The sequence below is a fragment of the Nipponia nippon genome, unplaced genomic scaffold (assembly GCF_047370975.1).
Source record: "Nipponia nippon isolate SJK-2023a ecotype South Korea unplaced genomic scaffold, ASM4737097v1 scaffold_8, whole genome shotgun sequence".
Taxonomy (NCBI): Eukaryota; Metazoa; Chordata; class Aves; order Pelecaniformes; family Threskiornithidae; genus Nipponia; species Nipponia nippon.
Genome location: NW_028262402.1, coordinates 28,754,871 through 28,780,653, shown reverse-complemented (window position 1 = coordinate 28,780,653; position 25,783 = coordinate 28,754,871). Strand labels below are relative to the sequence as shown.

The following is a 25,783-nucleotide window of genomic DNA, read 5'->3' as shown; positions in this document are numbered from 1 at the left end:
ATTGGCAGCCTGGGAAAGTTATCAGGCTACTAAGCATTTTTTTCAGGCTCTGCTCTTTCTGTTTTAATAGTTTACTGCCCTGTGAATTCCTGGATTCCTCTTCCAAATTCAGAGTGCAGAGCTGCATGTGCACAATATACAGCTATGTAGGCAGAACAGAAAGTAGCTGGGGTCTCAGCAGTGTAAATAAGGTGGTGTCTACTTAACATTTCCCTAATCTATTTAGATGTTTATTACAGATTCCTGCACATTATTTTTCTGAAATCAGTTGTGTTGTGTACAATCACTTGTATACAATGCATGTAAATGGTTTTGTAGCCTGACAGTTAAAAAACCTATATGCTTTGACAATGATTCCACCCACCCCTGTGCAATTAATCCTTAAATTTACTTGTATTCAATGGAGTCTGACTTTTACAAGTCCTTTTTGAACGTTTTGATGCATTTGTTGTCATGTTGTTCCTCAGGTCTCTGCACTAAAGACTGACCTGTTCGAAGCTAACTTTGGTAATGAACATGGACATCTGCATGTTTACTTTGACTTGCGCAAACTGCTTTTGTTACTGAAGAATGTTCCACCCAGACCTGACATTTGAGAGGCATATTTTTGTGGATAAAATAATCAACACAACCTTACACTACTTTAAACGCACATTCAAGTTAAATCAGAGTGGTTTCTTGTGGACAGCCACTACTTTGGGAGGGGAGAAGGCTGGGGGAGGTGGGGCATGTTACTAGGTTTGTATGGAAGATTGCTCAGTGGCAGGGCAGCTACTCCTTTAAATATGAGAAAGGAAAGGTAAGATCCTTTCACATTTCACTCAACCAGATTTTGGCCTGATGATTTTTAGTCCTGCTGCACTAACTAGCTACACATGGTATATGCTCACCTTTGAACTGGACTGTGGGATGGATGTCTTAAATTATCTTCAGAAAGACTTTTTATCTTCTACCACTGGAGTCATGCACTGGGAACACTGGTTGTTACACTTTCCATAAAAGTTCTAACTAACTGTTTAGTAACTCCTAGCCATTTTTAACTTACAGAAGCAGATGTCTAACTTAACTTATCATGAATTTAATGGATTAAAAACAAAGTAACCTTCTAAACTGTAAGAGCAAAATAAATCAACACTAATAGCAGAAGCATGAGAGAAGAAATCTATAATGATTCAAAGGTCGTGCTCAAGAGTGTAGAAAGCATAGCAACAGCAAGTTATACAAGTAACTTTTTGCTACATTACCACCTGTTTCATTATGGAAGGTTGAAACTGTGTCTTGCTGGGAATCCTCATTAATCTCAGGCTTTGTTCGCTCATTCTCAGTTTTCTGCCTTAAAAGGGTATTTGTTCTCCTGACACAAAATTCTCTTCTATTGTTAGTGAGGCTCAGTGTGTTGTCTACTCAGAAGCTGGCAGATAGAAAGAACAAAATGAAAAAGTGGAGTTACGGTGCAGTTTTCTGAAAAAGTGAGGTAGAAAAGCTAATGACTTTGATTCAGAATTTCTGATGGTAGGGGGGGAAAATAAATGGACCCAGTACCTACTGATCATAGTAGATGAGAACTGAACTGAGAATAAAAGTTCATTCCAAAAAGAATGAAAGACTAACCAAGAGGATGCTCATAATATAAAATAAGCACAATGTATTAGGTTTTACTGAGGAGAAAAGAAAATTAAGATTAATTATTGCCTAGCATGGGCAATACTTTCTAATGCTGTAAATCCAAACATCATTATCCTGGTCTTTAACTTGATATTACAAGGCTAGCAATGTACATGGGAGAAGATTCATAGCATTTTGGCTTCCACAGAATTAGTTTAACACATGGAAATCCTCATATTTAAAACATAATCAAATTATGCAGGCAAATGGCCCAAATTAACATCATACGTGCTCTGAATTTTTAGTTCTACAAATAACACTCTTGCAGATAACAAAATTACAACTACCTAAAATTACTACTAATTACTACTAACCAATCACACTCTTACAGATAATCTGAAAGTGTGAAAAGAGAGATCTGAATTGCCTGAGACTTTTATAGAATACAGTCACGTGTGTAAGGAAGGAAAATGCTTGAAGAGTCCTAAAAATCTCACTGCAGAAAACCTGTGATGCACGTGGTCATAGCCCTGAAAGCCATTTTTTACTTTGTGCTTTGAGATGCTCTTCTGTGGAGTAAACACCTTTTTTTGCCCTCAACATAGGTTCTAAACTGCAAAGACAGGTGATGCTGGTGACTTTGTCCACTTGAGTCAATAAAGAACAAAGGAAAGTATGCACTGTGCTGCTGAAGACAGAAATTTCAGTTCTGTAGAGATATCTGCTTTTCCATAAACTATCATTATATCACTGGTAAACATCTTAGAAATAACTAATGCAATTTCAAGGTTTGGTTTGGTTTGGTTTGGTTTGGTTTTCTTACTGGGATTAGTCATTAATCTTGAATGGCTACTTGGCAGGGTAAAGATGCAGAATAACCACCAGAGAAAATGGTGCAGTAGAGTGAAAAGGAAGTCACCTGGCCAACTGACTGAAATCCTGAACTGCCCTTTGGGATGGCAGTGAGACAGCAGGCTCCAGCAAGGTACAGCGGCAACTGAACCCACTTTTTACTAGGATCTCTACCATAGCTATAAGAACAGAAATACTTAGTTCTGAAGCAATAATCCTTTAATCTCTGGGCCAGATTAAGGTTGATCCTGTCCCATGCTGTAGTGCTCTCTTTGCAAGGTGATTAACAACAGGTAAGGAAGGCTCTGTCTTGATGCTCTGGTACTGGGGGAGTCCTGTCCCTTTCTGTGTCTGTTACTTGTTTTCAAGGTCCAAGTCCATCTCACAGGAAGAATTTGTGCCACAGCCAATCGGAGTTGCAGAATGTGATGTGGTTTCACTGTGAACATGGAAGACTTACGCTTTGAGGCTTCTTTAAAACTTAACTCCCTATCTATGCAGACAACAGACCTGCCCTTCTAGCAGCCAATGATCTGTAGAGCTTCCAGGTCCTTGCATCCTGGGCCTGAGTTTCTGCCTCTTCACAGTGTCGTGTTTGCAGTGATCTGTTCCCGTGGTTTAGCCCCAGAACCGTCCCTGGAGCAGCCAGTTTTCAGAGTTAACAGTCTTCTGATTTCTTGAAAATGAAGAAGAAGAAGATGATTGAGTTAAAATAATTCCTCCTCTGAATTGTTTCAGCCATAGAACAAGTTTTGGGATGAAGTTACTCTTGGGATGCAAGAATTTAAAATAGCTGTATTGGGTGTACATGGCAAGGTGTTGGCAGCAGGGAGGGTCTAGGGGTGGCCTCTGTGAGAAGAGGCCAGCAAGCTGCCCCCATGTTGGACACGGCCAGCCCCAATGGACCCACCACAGGACATGCCCGAGACCATCAGCCAAGCTGGTGGCACCTCTGGAAAGTGTATTAGAGAAAGGGTACAAAATGCTGCACAGCAGCTGTGAGAGAGGAGTGAGAAAAATGTGAGAGGAAGAACCCTGCAGACACCAAGGTCAGTGAAGAAGGAGGGGGAGGAGGTGCTCCAGGCACCAGAGCAGAGATTCCCCTGCAGCCCCTGGTGAAGGTCGTGGTGAGGCAGGCTGTCCCCCTGCAGCCCATGGAGGTTAACGGTGGAGCAGATATCCACCTGCAGCCCGTGGAGGTTAACAGTGGAGCAGATATCCACCTGCAGCCTGAGGAGGGCCCCACGGTGGAGCAGGTGGACATGCCCTGAAGGAAGCTGCAGCCCATGGAGAGCCCATGCTGGAGCAGGCTCCTGGCAGGACCTGTGACCCCGTGGAGAGGAGCCCACACAGGAGCTGCTTTTCTGGCAGGAGCTGTGGCCATGGGGCAGCCATGCTGGAGCTGGAGTTCCTGAAGGATTGCACCCTCTGGAAGGGACCCCTGCTGGAGCAGTTCATGAAGAACTGCAGCCCATGGGAGAGACCCCATGCTGGAGCAGGGGAAAAGTGTGAGGAGGAAGGAGCAGCAGAGATAGAGTGTTATGAATTGACCACAAACCCTATTCCCCAGGTCCCTGCACCACTCGGCGAGGGGTGGAGGAGGTAGAAGATTCAGGAGTGAAGTTGAGCTTGGGAAGAAGAGGGGGGTGGGAGGAAGGTATTTTTGGTTTTGTCTGTCACCATCCAACTCTGTTCTTAATTGGCAATAAATTAATTTTCTCCAGGTCAAGTCTGTCTTGCCCATGACAGTAATTGGTAAGCAACCTCCCTGTAGAGGACTAAGCTGGATTCTGCAGGAAGTCTCACACAGCCTTACACTTCTCATAAGGCACAAAAATGCAGGATCTAATGTTGGATGATTCTCACCCTGAAAGGGATGCACATAGTCAGAGGTCTCATCACAAAAAAAAATGTCTACTTAATTACACTAAACTGCTAAAAGGCTAAAGATTGAAGAGGAAAGAGTGTCTGAACTCAAATGAAGTTCACCAGAATTTTATTTCAGTATTTTTCCACTGCAGCAGGCACAAATGTTGTTCCTTGTTGCCATGCTGCTGCTGCTGTATTAAATGACTCTGAATTGCTTCCCTGTTGTATCTGTTTGGAAGTCAGAAATGCTACAGCACTGATATTTAGACTACCTAACACTATTCGGCAATTTGATACACACTAGCCAGGATAAAGTTAGACACAAAGGATGGTTGAATCAGGCTTTTCGTACTGCAAGGAGAAATTCATATACCTTTGCTATTTTCCCAATGTTCAGCGCTGCTATAATTTAAAACCCAGGGAACAATGCAAAGACTGTTGCCCTAGTTCTTGCACTTCTTATAGTAGATTGCTTGCTTAGTTAGAATCTATTAATAGGTTTGAGTATTTCCTGATTAAAAGAAAAAATATTTCTTGTAATCTAGCAAATTCAGCTAATTTATAAGTCTTTGTAATGGCATTCTTTCTTCCTTGCTATTGTTTATTTGTGCCAAGAATGCATATTAAGCTGGGACCCAAGGGTATGTTCCAAATGTTAGTATAACAATTGTTATCTATAATAATTACCACCTGTTATTTGTAACAATCCGTTGCTTCAGAAAAAGGGGATAATCCCTACCTAAACAGTACCTTCTGTACTAAAATGTTTTGGTTAATTGGTAGCCGTTACAGCTCTTATTCAGTCCTGATTTGACGCTGGATCTCTTTGTGGTAAGAACGATAAGCTACATTCCAGTTTCTCTTTTATCTAGGGAAAGCAAGATTCCCTTACAGCTAGCCTTTGATGCCTGCAGTATGCTGCTAGGCACTAGACAGTTTGAATTACAGTAATAAGACTGTATTTTAAAGAACCTATGCACTACTTATTTTGTTAATTTTCCTACTCGAAAAAAAATATTGTTCTTTCTTTTGTGTTTGGAGGTTACATAGGGAAAATAGACCCAAGAACAGTCATGAAAGAACATTCACAAAATATTGGTATTAGTGCTGACTATGTAATAATGGGTCTCCTCATTTGGGTCTCCTGATCCCAGCTGAGGAAACGGTGTACCAAACGTGGCAGCTCTAAGGAGTGCTATGAATACCCAGTAACTATTTTAGTTGGCAGATTGTGTATTGCAAAATTGATTTTTTTTTTTTGGCTCAGTATTTTTTTGTGCACTGGTCTCTTTTCACAGCTCATTGTTTAATATATTGGGTTGCGACTAAGAAGCTTGCTTTCTTCTCTTTTGTGAGTCACTGTGTACACTGTGGAAAGTAATTTTACCTGTTTTCTCATCAATAACTCAGATTATAACAGCTCTCTCCTGTAAAGCATATTGATATGTACTGTGAAAGTGAATTAAAAAGCAATCGTTTCATCTAGTATCAATGATTGCTATATATTTAACTCTTTAATCCACTGGTATGTTTCCTTTATTCTGTGTGTTCCTTCCCCTGATGTCTCCTTTGGGGTCTGCTTTTCTGACTGGTTAGCATTCACACACAATGGGATTGTCCAAGGGCAGTTTATAATCTGACTTCTTCAGGGATTGCATTCCATATAGTTTTGCCCAACCAAAGATTACCTTGATTAGGTTTGTCACCTCTGTTTTTTAATTAGAGTATAATTAAGTACATGGTGTGCTAATGATTAAATTGTACACAGGTTCAGCAAGTCCTCATCCAGGTAGCACTCTCCTTTCAGTATATTTAGTCAGCTTTTGCCTTATGACTTTACTGTACATGTATATGACTTGACATTGTCAATTGTGTTATAGAGGCATGTATGTCCTACAGACGGCTTAAGAATTATAAGCAGATTGAAACCTTGCGTTCAATACTTTTTCACTTAAAAATCCAGCAATCATGCATACGCTGCAAGTTATAATTGTACTCATAAGAGACTGCTTATTGCAAGTGCTTACTGGATCGAATCCTTTGCTGCTCAGAACAGTGCGAGTTACGGAAAAGGTGCACAAAGGAGAGAGTGAAGGGTATGTTCATTAAAGACTGAGACAGGCTTTCAGAACCTTCTCCTAGTTTAATTTGTATGTAGCCTATAGAGACATTAGCTCTGCCACCAGAGGTGTATGGAATTACACTGCCTTGAGTGTATACTGTATTATATAGGAGTTAGCACGTTTGAACATTTTTTACTTCCATTTCACGTCTCTGTCTCTTTCTCAGCATGCTGCCCTATACCCTTGAAAGCATGACTTTATTGATGCAAGCTCTTAATATATTTTTTAAAATTCTCATTTGCTTGTCAAAGCCTGGATATGTAATTAACTTCAGTGTTAATTGAAGCAAAACACAAGGGAAGTAGGATCATCTTTTCAATGTGAGTACAAACAAAATTACATTCTTGCTTTTAGATTAAAAGACAGAACTAAATATTGGTACATTAAAATAATATAGTAAATTCTATAATAAAAAGCTTGGTTTCTAGCAAAATCGGAAGTGTAATGTTTTGTGGTGGGAGGTTTTTATCTCAGTTGTTTTACCCTGGAATTCCCCAGAGGCTTCCCCTGGATGACTATTGTTCACAAGCTTTCTGACGGTGTCATCTCAGAGAGAATACACTGCCTTGAGAAAGGTCCACAGGTTCTGTATAAAAAGCTCCATTATTACCAGCCCAAGTGCAGATTAGGGAATGGAATAAATCATGATAGTGTTAACACCCCTAATGAGAATAGTCCTAGAAAACATTTGTAGCTGAAACAGGCTTTAGCCATGTTGGTATAAATCCTAAAATGAAACTTTTTTAAATTGGTCCATGCTAGTGTCATAGAGAACTGACAAAATTCAGTCAAATCAAAGGCAGGTGCAAGATAAGACTTTCTGTGACATGCAGCATTTTCAGTGAATCTGTGATGTCCTGACAGAGTTGATCACCATAAATTTCCCAGGGAAGGTATCTGGTTTCTCATGATTAGTAGCTATTCCTTGAATAGTTTCAAGAACTTTAGTGTCACTGTCATTGAGGCATGATCTGGAGCACACCAGCCAATAATTTACAAGCTAGTACGTGTGCATGCGCCTGCCATCTGTATGGACAGGGTGTGGCTCAAGCCATAGTCTTCTACACACGTTTTAACCTTTTATCACGTCTCCTGTTGTTTTTATGCTTTAGGGAAGGGGGAAGTGTACCCAAACCAAAACAATTTAAGGAAGGTAGTACAGTTATCTTCTCCTATACAAGATCATTCTTTTTACCAGCTACAGGAATTACCAGAGGTAAAAAATGGCAGTTGCTTTGCATGCAGACAGGCTTTCGGCAAGTTACACACACAGGGAGCAGCAAAGCACTGTACTAGTTACAGCTATACTCCCTGTCGGCTTGGACTCCCTTCTTGGCTCTTTACATTTCTCAACAAGCTTAGTACAGACAACTGTAAGCTCAAACCTTGTGCACCTTGTGCATCCACCTCTGTCTCCCTGTGGAGCGGTAGGTAGCTGGGAACTTTTCCCTGCATGCCCAGAGGCCTCGAAGCCAATCTCGATACATCCTTTTCTCATGGAATAGTACCGTATCTGGCTAACCAGCTTTCTAACCTGTAGCGGTGAGATGGTTGCAACTTCCTTGGGTCATTGCTTCAGGTCATACTATCTGAGAAAACATGCTTTCACTGGCTGAAGGAGAAATTGGTAGGAATATCAATAACGAGCCTACGGTAGCCTGAACTTACAGGGAAACTTTTTTCCATTTTCCTGTGACTCTACAGGCTCCAAAGACTCCGACCCCATCGTGTTTCACAAGTGGTCTCACAAAGGCAGACAGCGTGGCAAATCAAAGGCTCAGGTGAGCTGAACTTCCCTCCTGTGCTATTTTAAGAAGAGGCAACCTTTCACAGCTCCTTTTGTCTTCTACTTCTGACATCAGGTGGAAGTCTGAAGGGGGCAACAGCACAAGACAGCATTCAAAACTTGGAGAAAGGATTGATGGGAGATGTGAGAGATGGGAGGATTACTTTGTTTTAAATGTCACTTCTGTGTTGGAAACATACACTTGGATTTGAAAACAACATAGCTCAACAGTCCATGAAAACAGAGAAATACTACATTTGAATAAAAACCACTTTCCAAACACCTAAGCATTTTTTTTTCCAGTAAAACATCAGAAGAGTAATTACAAAGTAGTCAGATATACTAGGACATAAATAAAAAGGCCTGATTTGTAAAGATTAATTTGCATATAAACAAATCTCTTAGAAACAATAACAATGGCTGAACTCTTACGCTTTTTTAAAGACGTGAGCTTTTGCACAAGAAGCAAGCAGTCTTTTAATTAGCCGTATATCTGCACAATGAAAGGAAAAAGGGGTAAAAGAAAGGACAGGTGAATGCAACTCCCAAATCAAACTGATCACACAACCGGGCAGTTACTTTTCATGAAGCTTATTGGAAAAAAAAAACAAACATTGCTGTGTTACTTTCGTGGTGCTTCTTTGGGATTTCTCTCACACAATCAAAATTTTAAAACGGTACCTTGTATCTTTCACTGAGGACAGAAAGTGGCAGTAGATAACCAAAAATTTTGGGTCAAATCAATGGAAGAAAAAAACATTTCAAAAAGATCTCAAAAGGAAAGGTATGCGTGTGGGAGGAGATCTGTGCTCAGTTTATTCCTATACAAAATTAAATTTGCATTTTTGACTTCAAGCATGGCAGTTCTTACAGTGCATGCTATATGGTCAGTAGATGGTCAGATGTAGAAATTGGACTCTGTTTCACTATGAACTTAGTTGCAATTTACCTAACCAGGCACTCGTCATGATTAACATTAGTTCCATTCTAGTGTTCAGTATTTGAATCATACTTGTCACTGCTCTGCCTTTTTCCAAAAATAAAATTAACAGATTTTTGAGGGGCTGAAGCTTAAAAAAAAAGAGAACCTACGAAACAGTAAAAGCCTAGAATGCATTTGGATATGCAGTTTTAATGTGAAAGATTTCCTATGGTAGCTTTGTGACTAGACACTTGAAGTATTTATCCAGGATAAATACTAGAATTTGTTTTGGGGGATATTGATAATTTTTTGTTTAAGATAAATTCTCCTTCATTTGGGTATTGTGCAATTAATGAAAATGAAACAATGTACCAGGTATGCTGATCACCCTGTCATGACCCTTTAAATAAACTGTAATTAAAGTCTCCTACAGCCAAATCATCTTTCATTTCCTTTTTGCAGGTTGTTTTAGGCAGAAAAGAGATTGCGTATTTGTAATATAATGCTATTTTTATTAATTTCTAATTCAGTATCAGCTGGAGAAAAAAAAGCATTGTTGAATCCAAACACGTGATAAATGCATTTGGAATAAAATGGGAATTGCTCCTCTGCTTGTGTAGAGAAGAGACGGCCCCTTTCATCACCAGAATTCAGCTGATTTTCCACGCTGGACAAAAATTCCGTGCCGTATGTCCAACGGAAGACCAGCTCAGTGCCAAAGCTGCCCAAGCCGTGCGATGAGACCTTCGGGGGGGGAGAGGAGGGGAAACCCGCGACAGGCTGAAGCGGTCTGACGTTGGTGCGAAGGTGATGACTGCTGGAACGTATCACACGTTCCGTACCTTCCGTAAGCTTAGCAAGTCGGGGAACGTGCTCGCCTTCTCAAAAAGGCGATCTGGCACTTAGAGGAACAAGAGAAAAAACGTCTCTAGCCCAAACGTCTCGTTTTGCGCAGTCGCCTCGTGAGGCAATAACGCAGGCCGCCGGTGAGAAACGACGAGCGCGCCCGTCCCCTCTTGCGAAACCCCGTCCACCCGCCTACCATCGCCGCCCCGCACCGCCGGCCCGCCTCTGCAGCCGGCCCGCCCCTGGCCCTCGCCCTCCGCGGGCGCCTCGGGGCACCGCCGCAGGCAGCGCTCCGCTGCGGCCGGGCCCCGCTCTGCCGCCCCGCCGGCGCCTCAGGCCGCCGGCCGCTGGGGCCGTTATCCGCTGCGCCATGGGCGCCACTGGCAGGGGGCGGGGCAACGCCCTCCTGGCGGGGCCATTGGCGAGCGCCGCTGTCAGTCAGCGGCGGGCGGGCCCCCGGGCGGCTATAAAGGCGTCGGCGGGGCGAGGGGCTGGGAGCGGCGGCGGTTGTTACGGTTGTGAGCCTGAGTGTGGCGGCGGGAGGAAGCAAGGTCGCGGCGTGGAGGTGCTGGGGGCCACCTGGGCTCGCAGCCCCCGGCGCCAGCCTTCGCTCCGCTGCGCCCCGCGGGGGCGGGCGGGTCGGCCGGCGGCAGCATGGTGGATGTGTTCAGCGGGCGGCTCCTGGTCAGCAAGGACGGCCGCAGCGTGGACCCCGAGGAGGCCCTGCAGAACAAGGTCGTGGGCTTGTACTTCTCCGCCGGCTGGTGCTCGCCGTGCCGCGACTTCACCCCCGTCCTCTGCGACTTCTACACGGAGCTGCTGGAGGAGACCCAGCCCCCCGCCCCCTTCGAGGTCGTCTTCATCTCCTCCGACCACAGCGCCGAGGAGATGGCGGGCTACATGCACGCCATGCACGGGGACTGGCTGGCCCTGCCCTTCCACGACCCCTACAAGCAGTGAGTACCAGCGGCGGCGACCCCCGGCCCCTCCCGGGCCTCCCCGCGAGGGGCGCCCGGCCGGGGGCTGCGGCCGCCCCCCACCCCCCTCCAGAGCACGGGAGAGGGCCGGAGGTGCGGGTGCTTCAACAGCAGCGTAACGTAACCAGCGAAGTCTCTGATACAGCAGCTCTCCGGGACCTGCCTCCGCCTGCCCTCTCCATCCGCCCCTTCCCGGCCCGTTCAGCACCCCGAAACCCGGGCTGGGGGCCTTCCCTTCGGCGCAGGGCGGGGGTCCGCGTCCGCCGGGCGGGTCCTGCCTTCCTCCTGGCCGCTGGGCAGCGGCTGCTGCCGGCTGGCTCTCCCTGCGCTCCCCCGGAGGCAAACTGCCGTTCCGCTAGCCGCTTACTTTCTTCAGAGAAGTAACTCGGCTTTAGCCTGTTACCTCCGTAAAGAACGCGGTGAAGGAAAACTAGTTTTGCCTGCCTAATTGAGGATTTAAAAGGCCTTTGAAGAAGGGTTAATAAAGACCCCAGGTATTAACAAGATGATGTGAATAGTGAGTCAAAAACAAGCTAATGGCAAACGAAGATCAAGTGGTTGTTTTTCAGCGCGGCAGTAGTTGTTTTTAAGGTTGTCCTGGGTTGTTTAGCTTATTAATGCTCTGGGAAAAAGGCAAATGAAGCAGCCGAACTCATAGCTGAACAACTTGGAGGAGGGCAGAGCAAACTATGAAGAATTTCAGACAGATGCAGGTGAGCTAGGTGAAAAAGAAATGTAATAACAGCTGGAGTGCACCTGTGGCAAATGCACATGGTAACTGGGTTGTAGAATTCTTGTGCTGATAGGTTTCTAAAGAGGCATTCCTGTAGGCAACTTGCTCAGCAAAACAACAAAAGGAAAGGATGCGTGTAAGGAACAGGGTGAAGGGATATGAAGCAGTATACGGGGATATGGGGTTATGGGGGCACAGGTTAGATGTTCAGGGCCACTGAAATGCCTGTACCTGGAGACTTAAAATACATGTAAATAAAGGGATTTTTTTTTTTTTTGCCTTTGAATAATAAGTAGATCGTAAGGTGTCATCAAAGTCAAGGAGTTAGTGTGACTTCTAAACATAGACTGGGTAATTAAACTCACAACAAGATTTGTTCTTTTAACAAAGAACTCTGTTCTAGTGCTGCTAGTAACTTCTAGCATTTATTTAACTCTAGATCCATGTGTGCTGCCCGGGATAGAGCTGTGTAACACCCTAGCACTCGCTCAACGTGGAGCAGGTTTGCTAATCTTGTTTTGTCAGTGCACTTTGACAACCTCAAGAGAAAGCAACCTGAAGCAAGGAACTATTTCATCCTTCCTTGGCTCATTCCTGGATGTCAGCAGCCAATTAATGTTAGGCCTTTTTAACAACAGCTTCCATTGACTTAAAAATAGATTGAAATAGCAATGCTGTTTTCCACAGTTCTCCAAAGGCTCCCCAGGCAGTAATTGTATTTAGTATCTACTAATCCTGGTAGAATTCAGGCAGATTTCCTGATGGAAATGTAGCGCTGCATCCAGCAAGCTGTTCAGCATAGACCATGGGAATGCGCTTACAGCTTCAGCCTCTGTGGATTAGGGGTCTATTTCTGATTCTGTTCTTGCCCAAGTCATGTGGAACGGAGGTACAAAGATAGTTTAATTGGCTTTTCTGTGGCAGTCCGTAATGCCCTTTAGAATCCTGTGGAGAAACATGGCTTGTCCCGTCAGGGATAGTGGCGAGGTCATAGTGTTTGAAGTGGCTTACTGAGAACAAAGTGCAGAGGGACATGAAAAGGCAATGTTTTTGAAGTTGTGATTCTTGCATATAACAATAAAGGGCTGTGTGGAGATGTTCAAGGTGCTTATGTTGAATTAACGGGTAGTTTGGCTTCAGGGATACTGGTGAATCATCATAGACTTAATGCAGATGGATGTGTGTTCACTAAACCAAACTGTAATTCTGGCTAGATACTAGTTCTAAGTAAGAATATGATTTTAGAATTGGTGAACATCAATTAATAATTTGATTATTAATATTTAGTAACATTTATGATTTATTAATATTTTTAGAGTTCCATTGCAAAAATTTGAATTGGTTGCTCTTTTGTGGACTATGTAAAGAAGGCATTTCAATATCTTCAGTGAAGTTAAAATATTCTAGCTGGTGGCTTCGGTGTTTAAGATGCATAGTTGCAGCACAGCTTGAAGTCTCTTCTAGGTACAATAGAGCTAATTTTAAATTTGCCATCTAAAACACATTTCACAAACAGAAACATGGAGTTTCTTGGGGATGAATTTTGTGTTGTTAAGCAATAGCCTGCATTCATACTTGTAGTGTATGAAGTGCAACGCCTCACACATACCTGCAGAGAAGCAAAATATGAGCAGGATCTCGCGACTTTTCCGTCCTGTCAGTCCTGACTATTTCCCTGAGGTGGCACTGCACCTTTACTACTTCTTGTAGTCTGTGGCATGACTGACAGGAAATACTGCTCCTGATGCATTGACTGTTTGCAGCGTTAATGTTGATTTTTGCTGCCGGAAGCACAGGCTTTTCATCCTTGCAGGAGTATGTTAAGATAATCTAGTAGGAAGGGAGCACTAGGAGGAGAAAGGGAATAGTAGGGAGGGAGGAAGGCAGGCCAGGAATAGGACAGAACATGTCAACAACAAATGCTAGTAAATGGGGAGTGATGTTTTAATTGATACACAAAGACATACTGCTGTGTTATACCGAGCCCTACCGTGAAAGGCATCATTCTCTGTGTGGGTGCCCAGCACATGCTGCTACTTCTTGTGGGCTGCAGGGTAGACAGGCATTTACTGCGTCCATGTCCATGTCACCGCAGTGAAAAGGTGAGCGTAGTGTCTTGGGCATGGCGATCGTGAAATGATGGTTTTCGATTCTTGGAGAAATAAGGAGGGGGGTCAGCAGAACTGCCACCTAGGACTTCCAGAGGGCAGACTTTGGCCTGTTCAGGAGCCTGGTTGACAGAGTCCCTTGGGAGGCAGGCCTGAAGGGCAGAGGAGTCTGTGAAGGCTGGACATTCTTCAAGAAGGAAATCTTACAGGTGCAGGAGCAGGCCATCCCCATGTACCAAAAGATGAGCCGGTGGGGGGGAAGACCATCCTGGCTGAACAGAGAGCTTTGGCTGGAATTCAGGAATAAAAGGAGAGTTTATGACCTTTGGAAGAAGGGGCAGGCCACTCAGGAGGCCTACAAGGATGTTGTGAGGTTATGCAGGGAGAAGATTAGAAGGGCCAAAGCCCAGCTGGAACTTAATCTGGCTACTGCTGTAAAAGACTAAAATGTTTCTACAAATCCATTAGCAACAAAAGGAGGGCTAAGGAGAATCTCCATCCTTTATTGGATGCGGGGGGAAACATAGTGACAGAGGACAAGGAAAAGGCTGAGGTACTTAATGCCTTCTTTGCCTCAGTCTTAAATAGTCAGACCAGTTGTTCTCCAGGTACCCAGCCCCCTGAGCTGGAAGACAGGGACAGGGAGCAGAATGAAGCCCCCATAATCCAAGGGGAAATAGTTAATGACCTGCTGCACCATGTAGACACACACAAGTCTATGGGGCTGGATGAGATCCACCCAAGAGTACTGAGGGAGCTGGTGGAAGTGTCACCAAGCCACTTTCCATCAACTGTCAGCACTCCTGGATAGCTGGGGAGGTCCCCGTTGACTAGAAGTTAGCAAATGTGACGCCCATCTACAAGAAGGGCCAGAAGGAGGATCTGGGGAAACTACTGACCTGTGAGTCTGACCTCAGTGCCAGGGAAGGTCATGGAGCAGATTGTCCTGAGTGCCATCACACAGCATGTACAGGACAACCAGGGGATCAGGCCCAGTCAGGATGGACTTATGAAAAGAACGTCCTGCTTCACTAACCTGATCTTCTATGACAAGGTGACATGCTAGTGGATGAGGGAAAGGCTGTGGATGTTGTCTACCTGGACTTTAGTAAGGCCCTTGACACCATTTCCCATAGTATTCTCCTGGAGAAGCTGGCTGCTCATGGCTTGGATGCCATCTGGACAGGCTGGATTAATGGTCTGAGGCCACAAGGCTATGTGCCAGGTCCTGCACTTGGATCACAACAACCCCATGCAATGCTACAGGCTTGTGGAAGAGTGGCTGGAGAGCTGCCCAGTGGAAAAGGACCTGGGGGTGTTGGTCAACAGCCAGCTGAATGTGAGCCAGCAGTGTGCCCAGGTGGCCAAGAGGGCCAATGGCATCCTGGCTTGTATCAGGAATAGCGTGGCCATCTGGAATAGGGAAGTGATCGTCCCCGTGTGCTTGGCACCAGTGAGACCACACCTCGACTACTGTGTTCAGTTTTGGGCCCCTTGCTACAAGAATGACATCGAGGTGCTGAAGCGTGTCCAAAGAAGGGCAACGAAGCTGGTGAAGGGTCTAGAGCACAAGTCTTGTGAGGAGTGGCTGAGTGAACTGGTGTTGTTTAGTCTGGAGAAAAGCAGGCTGAGGGGAGACCTTATCGCCCTCTACAACTACCTGAAAGGAGGCTGTAGTGAGGTGGGGGTCGGTCTCTTCTCCCAAGTAACAAGTGATAGGACGAGAGGAAATGGCCTCAAGCTGCGCCAGGGGAGGTTTAGATTGGATATTAGGAAAAACTTCGTCACCGAAAGGGCAGTCAGGCACTGGAACAGGCTGCCCAGGGAAGTGGTTGAGTCTCCATCCCTGGAGGTATTTAAAAGATGTGTAGATGTGGTGCTTGACAACGTGGTTTAGTGGTGGACTTGGCAGTGTTAGGTTAACGGTTGGATTTGATGATCTTAAAGGTCCTTTTCCACCCTAAATGATTCTATGATTCTAAACTCTATGATTCTAAAATTAGAATCCCAAAGAATTCCTGAAAAAGGAAAATTAAAAAGGGTATGCTTACATTTTATATTAGGAAGCTTTAGGTATGAGGGTGGTTTGGCACCTATAGGAATGTATGGAAGGGGGGTGTGTGTGTCTAAAACAGGAAGGCAGAAGGAGAAGAGTGAAGGTATCTGAGCAGTTAAGAGCTATTACCTGTTCTTAGTCTTTTTAGACTGCTATCCCAAAATCTCAGCAGACACTAAAACTTAATCCCACCTATATGATGTGCTTGTTCATGTGACTAACACTTAACAATGCAGAAAGCTCATAGCTAAAATAACCTAGACGTACAGCTGTGCATTAGTGTACTGCTAGAAGCAGATCAGCAAAGTGTCCATCACTATGAAGTGGAAGCATTTTCAAGTGAAAGCCGTTAAAATTCAAATACTGTCAGATATGATATTACACAAGTGTATAAAATGTACCATTTATGTTCTCAATATGATGTTAACTTTGCCCTGTGTTGTCTACATCTCAAAAACCCTCTTGTGTATAGATCTTAAACCCTTATGTAAAAATACCCATCTATGTTGTAGGTTAGCTCTGGCAGGCAGCAAAGCCCCACCCAGCTGCTGGGTTGCTCTGTGCCTTGGTGGGATGGGGGAGAGAATCTGAAGGGTGAAAGTGAGAAAACTTGTGGGTTGAGATAAAGACACTTTAATAGATAAAGCAAATGCGAACACACAAGCAAAACAAGATAAGGAATTAATTCACTGCTTCCCATCAGCAGGCAGATGTTTTGCAATTTCCAGGATAGCAGGGCTTCATCATGTGTAATGGTTGCTTGGGAAGACAAATGCTGTAACTCTGAATGTCAGTCCCTTCCTCCTCTTTTCTTCAGCTTTTATTGCTGAGCGTGACATTGTATGGCATGGCATGTCCCTTTGGTCAGTTGGGGTCAGCTGTCCCATCTGTGTCCTGTCCCAGCTTTTTGTGCATCCCCAGCCTACTTGCTGGTGGGGTGAGAAGCAGAAAAGGCTTTGACTCTGTGTAAGCGCTGCTCAGCAACAGCTAAAACATTGGTGTGTTCTCAACACTGTTTTGGTAACAAATCTAAAACACAGCAAGCACCATGTGAGCTGCTGTGAAGAAAATCAATTCCATCCCAGCCAGTGCCAGTACTACCTAGTAATATAAAACCTGTGCTCTCAGAAACTCTCATCCAGCCTTCTCATAAGAATCAAAAGATCTAACAGTTGCAATGACTTCCAGTTTGCCTCAGTCTTAATTTCATCTTTTTGTTATTTCATCTGCAAATGGAGGTTGCCTTCTCATATTCTAACCTGCATGGCCAAGGTGTGATACCTCGAAGGGTTTGGCTAAAAGGTTCCCTGTGTCTGTACAAAGGTTACTTGTTCAGTCTTCTGTAGCTATCTTTTATTATAACTTCCTCTGCTTTGTCTGTTGGGTCTTAGATTTTTCTAGTCAGTAAGACACTGTACCTTTACACTTACCTGGGAATAGCTAGGCAACTGATTTTTAAGAATGTCATTAGTTACATTGCTGCATTTTACTGTAAGAGAATTGAGTTTGCCTTTGTAGCATGTGATGTTTCTGTTTATGGTTAATGTTTTCATAAATTGTCATTGGAATTAGTCCCATGGCGCATATGTGGTTTGTGTGGGTGAGTCACAGGATTTGAGATCCCTATAGGAGAGGATGATCTTAACAGGTCTTAAAGTTGTTTTTGTAAGCAGCTGTACACACGTACACAGTGGTTAAGAAGCATTGTCTGCAGAACTGTTCCTGAGATCCATTACAATCTGCACACAAATGTAAGCAAAATCTGTGCATGCTTCAGTCTGGTTTGAGGCCAGCAACCTTCAGCCCAGAAGCTGTGCAGACAAGATGCCATGCTGGAGTGGATAAGCTATATATGCATTCCCTTAGGAAAGCAAAGTGTTAGTTTCCAGTCTCCATAGTAAATTACCTTCAGTTTCTTACTGTTCTGTTTCTGATTGCTACAACTGTGTTAGACATCTCAGTCTATTTTATTGTCTGCTGAACCAGTAAGATGCATCTTCTGGTCATGTTGTTTGTCGTACAAGTGGTATGAGGTGATAGTCTTTCACGTGGTTTCTACCTGAACTTGCTTTGGAATGTTTTTTCTCCCATTTTAGCAGACTGCAGAAAGGTCTCTGGGGATTCTTCGTTGCTTGCTTGGTTGCTTTCATTTCAGAATTCACTGAGAAAGCACATCTGTTGCTAGACCATATTATTGCTGCTTCTGTAATATTTCCTGTGTTATTGCTCAGCCAACTTAATGGCAGAGCAGTAGCCTTCACATGTTAATTTTTCTTCTCTTAAGGAAAAATATAGAAGGAAAGATGTGTTTCAGGAATGCCTTGTCTGGGCCAGTATTTCACTTAAGTCTTATTTTCTGTATTTTTAACACTCCTTCTCTTTTCCAGGAAATCATAGAGAGTATCTATATATGAAGGTCTTGTATTTTTTTAAAAATGTCTACAAATCTTTTTTTCTACTCAATCAAAATTCTTTGGTATTTGAACCTCACACAGCAGATGTTCTTGCTTATAGTGATGGTGCTCAGGCACTACATTTCCATTTAGTGTTTAAGTTTTGTTTTGAGAGTGATGTTATTCAGTTGGCTATTCCATTATTGCTTGTTGTGTCTCTATCCTCTGCTGCTTCTTAAGGTGCTTAATTTCTGCTCACTTTGATATAATGCAATGCAGGGAGGTAATTTTCCGTACAACAGATAACATTTGTTTTGGGGAGGTTGTTAGTTTTAACTGATCTATTGCAGTTCATGTAACCTATTTCTTATACCCTTTCTGAAACATGTGACCTCTTCCTCGAAACCAATTACACTTTTCTGGGATTTCTTTTAGACTGCCCAACTTGCGTCTTGCGTCTTAGGTGTAGATTTTATGTTCCTCACTTCTCCTGCTAGATACCAGCATATCTGTCACCATAGCTTGCATTCCTGCCACTAAAACTGTGGAATATCACTTGTGAGGACGATGTGCTAGAAGATATTTTCTTCAACTTCTGCCTTCCAAACTCATTACGAATTCATTAGCATCTCTGTTGTTTCATTCATGGGTCTCTAATGTGAACATCTAGTACAACGAATAGCTGTGCTGACAATGACCTATGAATAGTTTGACATGGTGGGAGGTAGGTATTAGTTTTCCTACCTTTTTAGCTTAGTTTGGAAAGGGTGGGGAAACACCCCAGTGTGGTTCTGACTTTATGACCATCGGTCTAAACCCATTTCTCTGCCTGCTTGTTTGTATTTGACAAATGGTTTCCTTTCGTCTTTGGACACCTAGTGCTAATGAAAGTAGTGGTTTTGCTGTTGCCATGTATTTGGAAATAATTTCTTTTTGCAGTGTCTTGATAAACATGGTGGGAAACTTCAGACATTCTTTATCTGCTTTTCTTTCTGAGTTGGAGCTGGGACAGTGAACTGGTTCTGGAGTTCCTGGAAACACTTGAGCAGCACTCTCAACAACCAACTCTGATTTTTATCTGATGTCCATTGAGATGCTGAATGAGCTCAGAGCTCATTGACTGTCTTTTAATTACCTCTGTTGTGAATTAATAAAATTCACACCAAGAAGTTGTTGTCAGTGCTAGTGATTAAGTCTTAGTCTCAAAATTTGTTTTTTCTGGCTTATTTGAATTTTACTCTTTCATTTGCGCTGAAACATCACCCTTCCAAGTGAGGTGAATTTCTTGTTTAGAAGGTACTATCTTTCTATAAAGATAGAGCCATTTGCCTTGCTCTTTTCCTCTTCTTTATTTTGTCTTGTAACAAACTGTGTCATAGCTGTTAAACTGTTTTCCTTGGAAGTGTTTTTCATCTTGCCATTTCTGTTGCCTGTGTCATTCTCAACTGAAGTGGCTTACTATGCCGTATTCTCTGATTCTCTCTCCTGTTCTTGCATATTCCTTTTGTTTGCATCTTACTCATCTGTATAAACAGTGAATTCTATTTTACTACTTCATGTGACTGATAACCTGCTCTTGCTGCACTTTCATCTCTGGTGTGTAATTAATAGTCAGGCCTTGTTATTTATTGTGTGCTAGTGTCAGCAAGTATTTTTTGTTTCTCTTTAGATGTTTTGTGTCCTCTAGTTTTTTGCCTCCCAAATGTTGTTTTTATTTCCAGTATTAATAGTCCTTTATGAATTTTCCATGTATCTTGAGTTTGATCCCATTAAATTTCCATCCTTCAGAATTCTTTTCTTACTTGTTTTTCCTGGGTTACCTACTTATCAATTGTGTGAATAGGTCCCAATTTCATTCATGGAACATCACTGTATGGCTTTTTAATTTTTTAACTGTATTTTTAACTATGTTTTGTTATAAAACAGTACGCTATTTAAGACAGTTATTTGTAATCTGTCTGGATTTTACTGGCTCCTGACATCGAGAAATGGCCACTATTGTCTGTATGATGGACAGAGGAGGAGTTGAAATTTTATTCTTGGATGGCTTAGATGCATGGCCCTTATTCCAAATCTTTTGATTGGTTATGTTTCTGTATGTGGAAAGCCTGTTTCATTGACAGAGTTTAAGGCATTTCTGCAGTCTGTTCTGTTTACACTAAAGGATTATGCATCATGCTTTAATGGAGATTATAGGAAGTAGCTCTATGGGATTGGCGCACTTGAACATCTTTGTATGGGAATAAATGTCTAATGCTAATTTAAGTGAGATCCTCCTCCTATCCAGTAAAAAGGGACCAGAAGACATCTGTTTCTGGCTGGTAAAAACAAGGTGGAAGGATGTGTCACGCTTTCCTTCTATGGACCTTTTTACAGCCTCTGAGAGTCAGTCTCTGCTCCTGTGGAGGCTACAGCTAGTGGTGAAGGGCAGTTACAGGAAGGGTGCTGCAACTCTCTGAACTCTGAGCTAAGTTTCACCATGTAAACTCCCAGCTGCAGCCTTGTCCATCTCCCTATACTACACAGTGCTTTTCCTCAAGCTCTGAGGAAGCCCAGGCAATCACCACTTCTGCTCTCCCATGCATCCTGACCAGAGTAACCTTCATGAGAGACTAGGAGTTTTCTTAAAATGCTCCCTAATGGTGTGTTTTATTTTTAATTTTTTCCCCTCAGTGATCTGAAGAAGAAATACAACATAACAGCAATTCCTAAACTGGTGATTGTGAAACAAACTGGAGAAGTCATTACTGACAAGGGAAGAAAACAGATCAGAGACAAAGGGCTATCCTGTTTTCGGAACTGGCTTGAGGGTGCAGATATCTTTCAGAATTTTTCTAGCTAAAAAGTTGGCAGATGAAAGTAAGGCAAGGCATCATGGAAAACTTAGAGCTCTGAAAAGATTGTTGCTTTTTCAGAACAAGAAGGGTAAGGCTTATTTATCTTTGCTTGTAAAAAAATTTTGTTTTCAACCTGAAGATTAGCTATTCCAGTAAGTCATAAAATGCAATTATTGTTTTATTTGTATTGTTATATCTACTATATTCAGTATGAACCAAAGCATTCCTGATAATACTGAAGAACTTCAGGAGGGTAAGCTGTTTTAGACAGTAATAATGGAGCACTGTGAAATCTATGCAAACACTTACTTTGCAAGATCTGTACAGTAAGAATTATATATATGCACAGACCTATTTTTCTTGATGATTTTTTCTGGTGATTAGCACATATTTTATTAAGAAAAGGAGTTTGCTTTAATAAATAACTGTTTATGAAGTATATGTGTCTAATGTGTCTTCTTTATCTTAACAAACTAATCAGAAAATGTCATGATTTTTAAATAGGACACACTTATCAGTACTGAAGAAATACTTTTCTTTTGGTTTTATTTTACTTTGTCTGGGATTTACTTACATTCTGCTGATTTCTTCCTTATGCCTGGATTTTTAAACTTGGTACTCTAAGCTGTTATCTCCCAAGTTAATGTCAGGTCAAGTCTAAGAAAAAGCATTTTCCATCTTCTCCTTTTGCCAAAGTGTGTAGAAGCAAACATCAAAAATGATACCCTCTCTCTACGATGAGTACTCATCTTGTATCTAAAGTACAGCCTGATTTGCCTGTATGCTCCACCAGTTGTGCATTCAGATTTGAGAGCCAGTCTTCATGACTGGGGTCCCTGGCCAAACATCCATGCAATTGGTGGGCTAAAGAAACACTTCCAATGCAAGCCCAGGGTTTGTCAATTAGAATTTAAAGATTTTAACAGAATTATTATTGGTCTAGTTACTAGCACTTACATGACTAACACTTCAAGTCCAGATTAGTCAATTATTAAAATTAATTTCTTGTAACTGTAGTACAATTAAAACTGATGCACATTTAACTTTTTAGTTTTCTTCCTATGTTCACCCTTCCTCTTGGTTCTAATGTTAATGGTGTTTTCCTGAAGATGACGACTTGCCTCCACTTGGACTGTATGGTGCTGATCACAACCCTCTGGGCCCAGCCAGGCAGGAGCGGCATTTGCTTTCTTCAAGCCTCAGGAACCTCTCACAATGGACATGGCCTCACAATGACATCAGCCAGCTGCCTCAGCACTCATGGGTGCAACCCATCAGGCCCCGTGCACTTACGTATGTCCAAGTTGGTTAAGTACTTCCTACTCTGGTGGTCCTCTTCCAAGTGTAAGTCTTCCTTGCTCCAGACTTTGCCTCTAGTCTGAGGGGTCGCGGATACCAGAAGGTTGATCTCGCAATACGCGCTACAGGAGCAGTTGTGTTGGTCTGCCTGCTAATTGTGGCCCATAGGCTCTTCACTGGCTCCTGAGCAGTCCCAGGGCAGAGCTCCATGCGTTCCAGCTGATCTGCTCTCATGTGAAGTGCAATACCCCTTCTTTGCCTTCACAGCCCATGCTTGCTAAAGAGCCTGTATCTGTCCGTTGCAGCGCTCCAGTCGTGTGAGCTATCCCAGCATATCTTTGTGATCCCAAGGAGGTGGCAGCCCTGTAACTGCACACAGACTTGTGACTGCCCCTGCCTGTTGCCTGTGCTGTGTGCGTTAGTGTGGAGGCATTTCAGCAAGGCACCCAAGCCTGCTGATTCCCCAGAATGGCAGAACATGGCTGTTCTGCAGGCACTTCTTTGCATGCCTGTGCTTGGAGGGATTCCACTTCAGGCTTGTTTTGTCGATTGTTACGTCCCTTCTGAAGCCAGGGGCTTGCTGACCCCATCCACAACTTTTTCACTTGTTTGTTGAGGAACCTTTGCTTGGCCATGAGAAAACTCAGCAAGGAAGGCCTGAAATTAGTGTGTGTGGATAATTTTATCATTTAATAACACAGCTGTGTCATTTTCTTGTAATGGAGGAGAAAAACAATTTTTCCCTGAAGAGTGTGTCTGAGGGAATATATATAAAAGAAGTCATGTACTCCTCACAATACATCAAAAAGCAATTACTCCAGAGAAACTGCATTAAAAGTATTAATCTAGGAAGTGTTCAGCAGAGTTGTGACTCACAGCATCTTATAGCTGTTCTTAAAATGACATCTGGAGATACTGCAGGCAATTTCTAATTTTTGCCATCTAATCATATAAATAATGCTCAGGTTCTGTTCTAATGAATACTAAGCTTCCTAGTGAATGTTTTGTGTGAATGATGTGTAGGAACTGCCTGCTGTTCTGGGGCCAGCTAAGGGCAAATCTATTTCAAACATAAGATGAGAAAAGAATAATAAAAGTGCTTCCCAAAATTTTTACAAATAGTGTTCCCTGAATGTGTAATAAATTACATAGCAAAATCATCCACTGTGACCTGTTACCAGATATCAGGCATCACTTGTGCCAAGATATCTTGGTTCATTTTTTGTCTATATGTGTATATATATGGAAGAACTCAGTATTTTAAGACTGAGGTGGAGTTAGGTCCTTTGATCAATTGACACACTGATTCAGTAACACAGATTCAAATTAAAATTCAGCTAGGAAATTCATAATGATGAAGCAAAGATATACACTATACAAAATACCTGGTTTGACTTCAATCAAGGGCTGCTGTTTTTGCACATCAGCGTTTGGAAGCTCAGAAAAATTGTTTTCCTTGTCAGTACTAAAATAATGTATGTTTGACATAGATGAAGTACAGGGTAGTGGAAAATAGTTGTTTATTACCAGCACCTTGTGAAATTAGAGAAGCAGATCTTAGTGGGACAACCAGAAGGCTTGTTATTACTTTGAGTGTGTGTCCGTTGGGAATGAAACTTACCAGCATGCTAATATTTGAATTTACAGAATTGTCCCTTTAACTTTCTTAAATATCTTAAATTCACTAGCAACTTTCTACCCTCCATCTTTAGTCACAGTTACTTTGAATATTAGTGAATACCAATACTTTTCCTGAATGAGGAGGAAAAATGCATTTTTTTTTTTATATAACAATAGACAGTAGCATAGTGATATTGACAGGTGCTGCACACTCATAAAGCAATCAACTAAAAACCAACTAAGGTTAAGAGGAGGCATGTCCTTCCTTATTCCATTGGACAAGATATTGCCCGTTATTAGTAAATGATGTATGAAGCAATGTATCTTAAGATTGCTTAAGAACCTACAGTGTTGATTTTTTTGTAGAACTTACGGAGAATTATTTTGCTAGGAAAAATGGCAAGGATTATAAATTGATACTTTGTGAATTGATGCATACCGTGACTTTTGAGGAGGATGACTAGCTGCAGGTGAACGCTGCAGGCTCTCCTGTGACCACTGCACATATTATTCAGGAAGAGGCAAAGTATGGTGGCAGATTCAGACACGAAATAAACATTATCATCGCAAATGCAACCAACGTCTTTCTCATCTTTTTCTCTTTTTGTTAATGTTTTATTTCTGTAATTCTCCATCATGTACAGCTCTGCTACCCACGAGGCATTCCTTCCTCCTGGAGAGCTGCTGTTGTCAAACTTCAACAGTTCTATTCCCATCCGATATTGTCAAATAAATAAAATGCTTATATTAGTAGAATTTCTAAAGGCAAGATTAGTTACCCTTGCTATGTGTTTTAAAAGATAGAATAGTGTTAGATACCTAAGATGCAAAAATTTCAAGGATAATTTTTTTCATTATTGGTCCCTAAAATACAAACCCTCGAACACTTTCTCTCTGTTGGCATTATAGCCATGGATTCATTTTTAATTCTTCCACATTTTTGATTCTTTCTGAGTTAGGGTCACAACAAGACTTTCAGCCTTAACCACCAAAGCTATCTCCCTACTGAATAATCTTTACTGCAGGAATATTTTTCTGTTGCAGATGCCAAACTCTTGGCTTTCTCTGAGCTGTAATTTATGTGTGTGTGTCTTTCAATTAGGAAATTCATCTGTGCTGTACCAAAATAATTCATATTTCTGTCTCATTTTTCTCTTGCAGTGTCATTATTGTAAATAGTGTTGGTTAAAATATCAAAATCAACACCTGACACTTAAAAAATAGATACAAAATTATGTTGTCTGTGGACAGTTGCCTATGTAGTTATAGAGACCCTCAAAACAGAGAAAATTAAATAGTTAAAATGAAGGGATTTGGGGTCAACTTAAGTTTGCCTTTATCTTGCTGCAATGGCCACTGGAATTTAAGCATGTGCTTATGTGGTTTGCAGAAAAGGGTGCTAAACCAAACCTAACTTTAAAAAATTGTCATTGGCTGTCTGTTGTCGCTTGAATGCTGTTTGGCAGCACCTCTCTTGCCCTACTAATGCTGCTAATTGGCTTGTGGAAGAACACAAACCAGGCAGAACTGCTGAGTTGGCCTAACATCCATCCTGAGTTAAAACTAGTATCACACGTTCATACCTGAAGATTATATTTAAATCCTTCCCTCATGATCACCAAATAAAAGTTAAGCATGCCCATGACTATAGTTCACTTAAGTTCTCACAACTGCTCACTATCAGTCTGTGGATGAAATAGTAATAGTGAACCAAGTGGAAAATGCTAAGGTCGTCTTTTCTGTGCATTACAAAGTAA

At 42.4% G+C, this 25,783-nt stretch overlaps 1 protein-coding gene across 1 annotated transcript; it reads left to right on the top strand.

The window, feature by feature from the left end:
* Window positions 1–10,511: 10,511 nt before the first annotated feature.
* NXNL2 (nucleoredoxin like 2) lies at window positions 10,512–21,516 on the top strand. Its single transcript, XM_087742484.1, has 2 exons — window positions 10,512–10,959; window positions 20,944–21,516. The coding sequence occupies exons 1-2, from the start codon at window positions 10,658–10,660 to the stop codon at window positions 21,110–21,112; spliced, it is 471 nt and encodes a 156-aa protein (XP_087598610.1). The 5' UTR covers window positions 10,512–10,657; the 3' UTR covers window positions 21,113–21,516.
* Window positions 21,517–25,783: the final 4,267 nt, after the last annotated feature.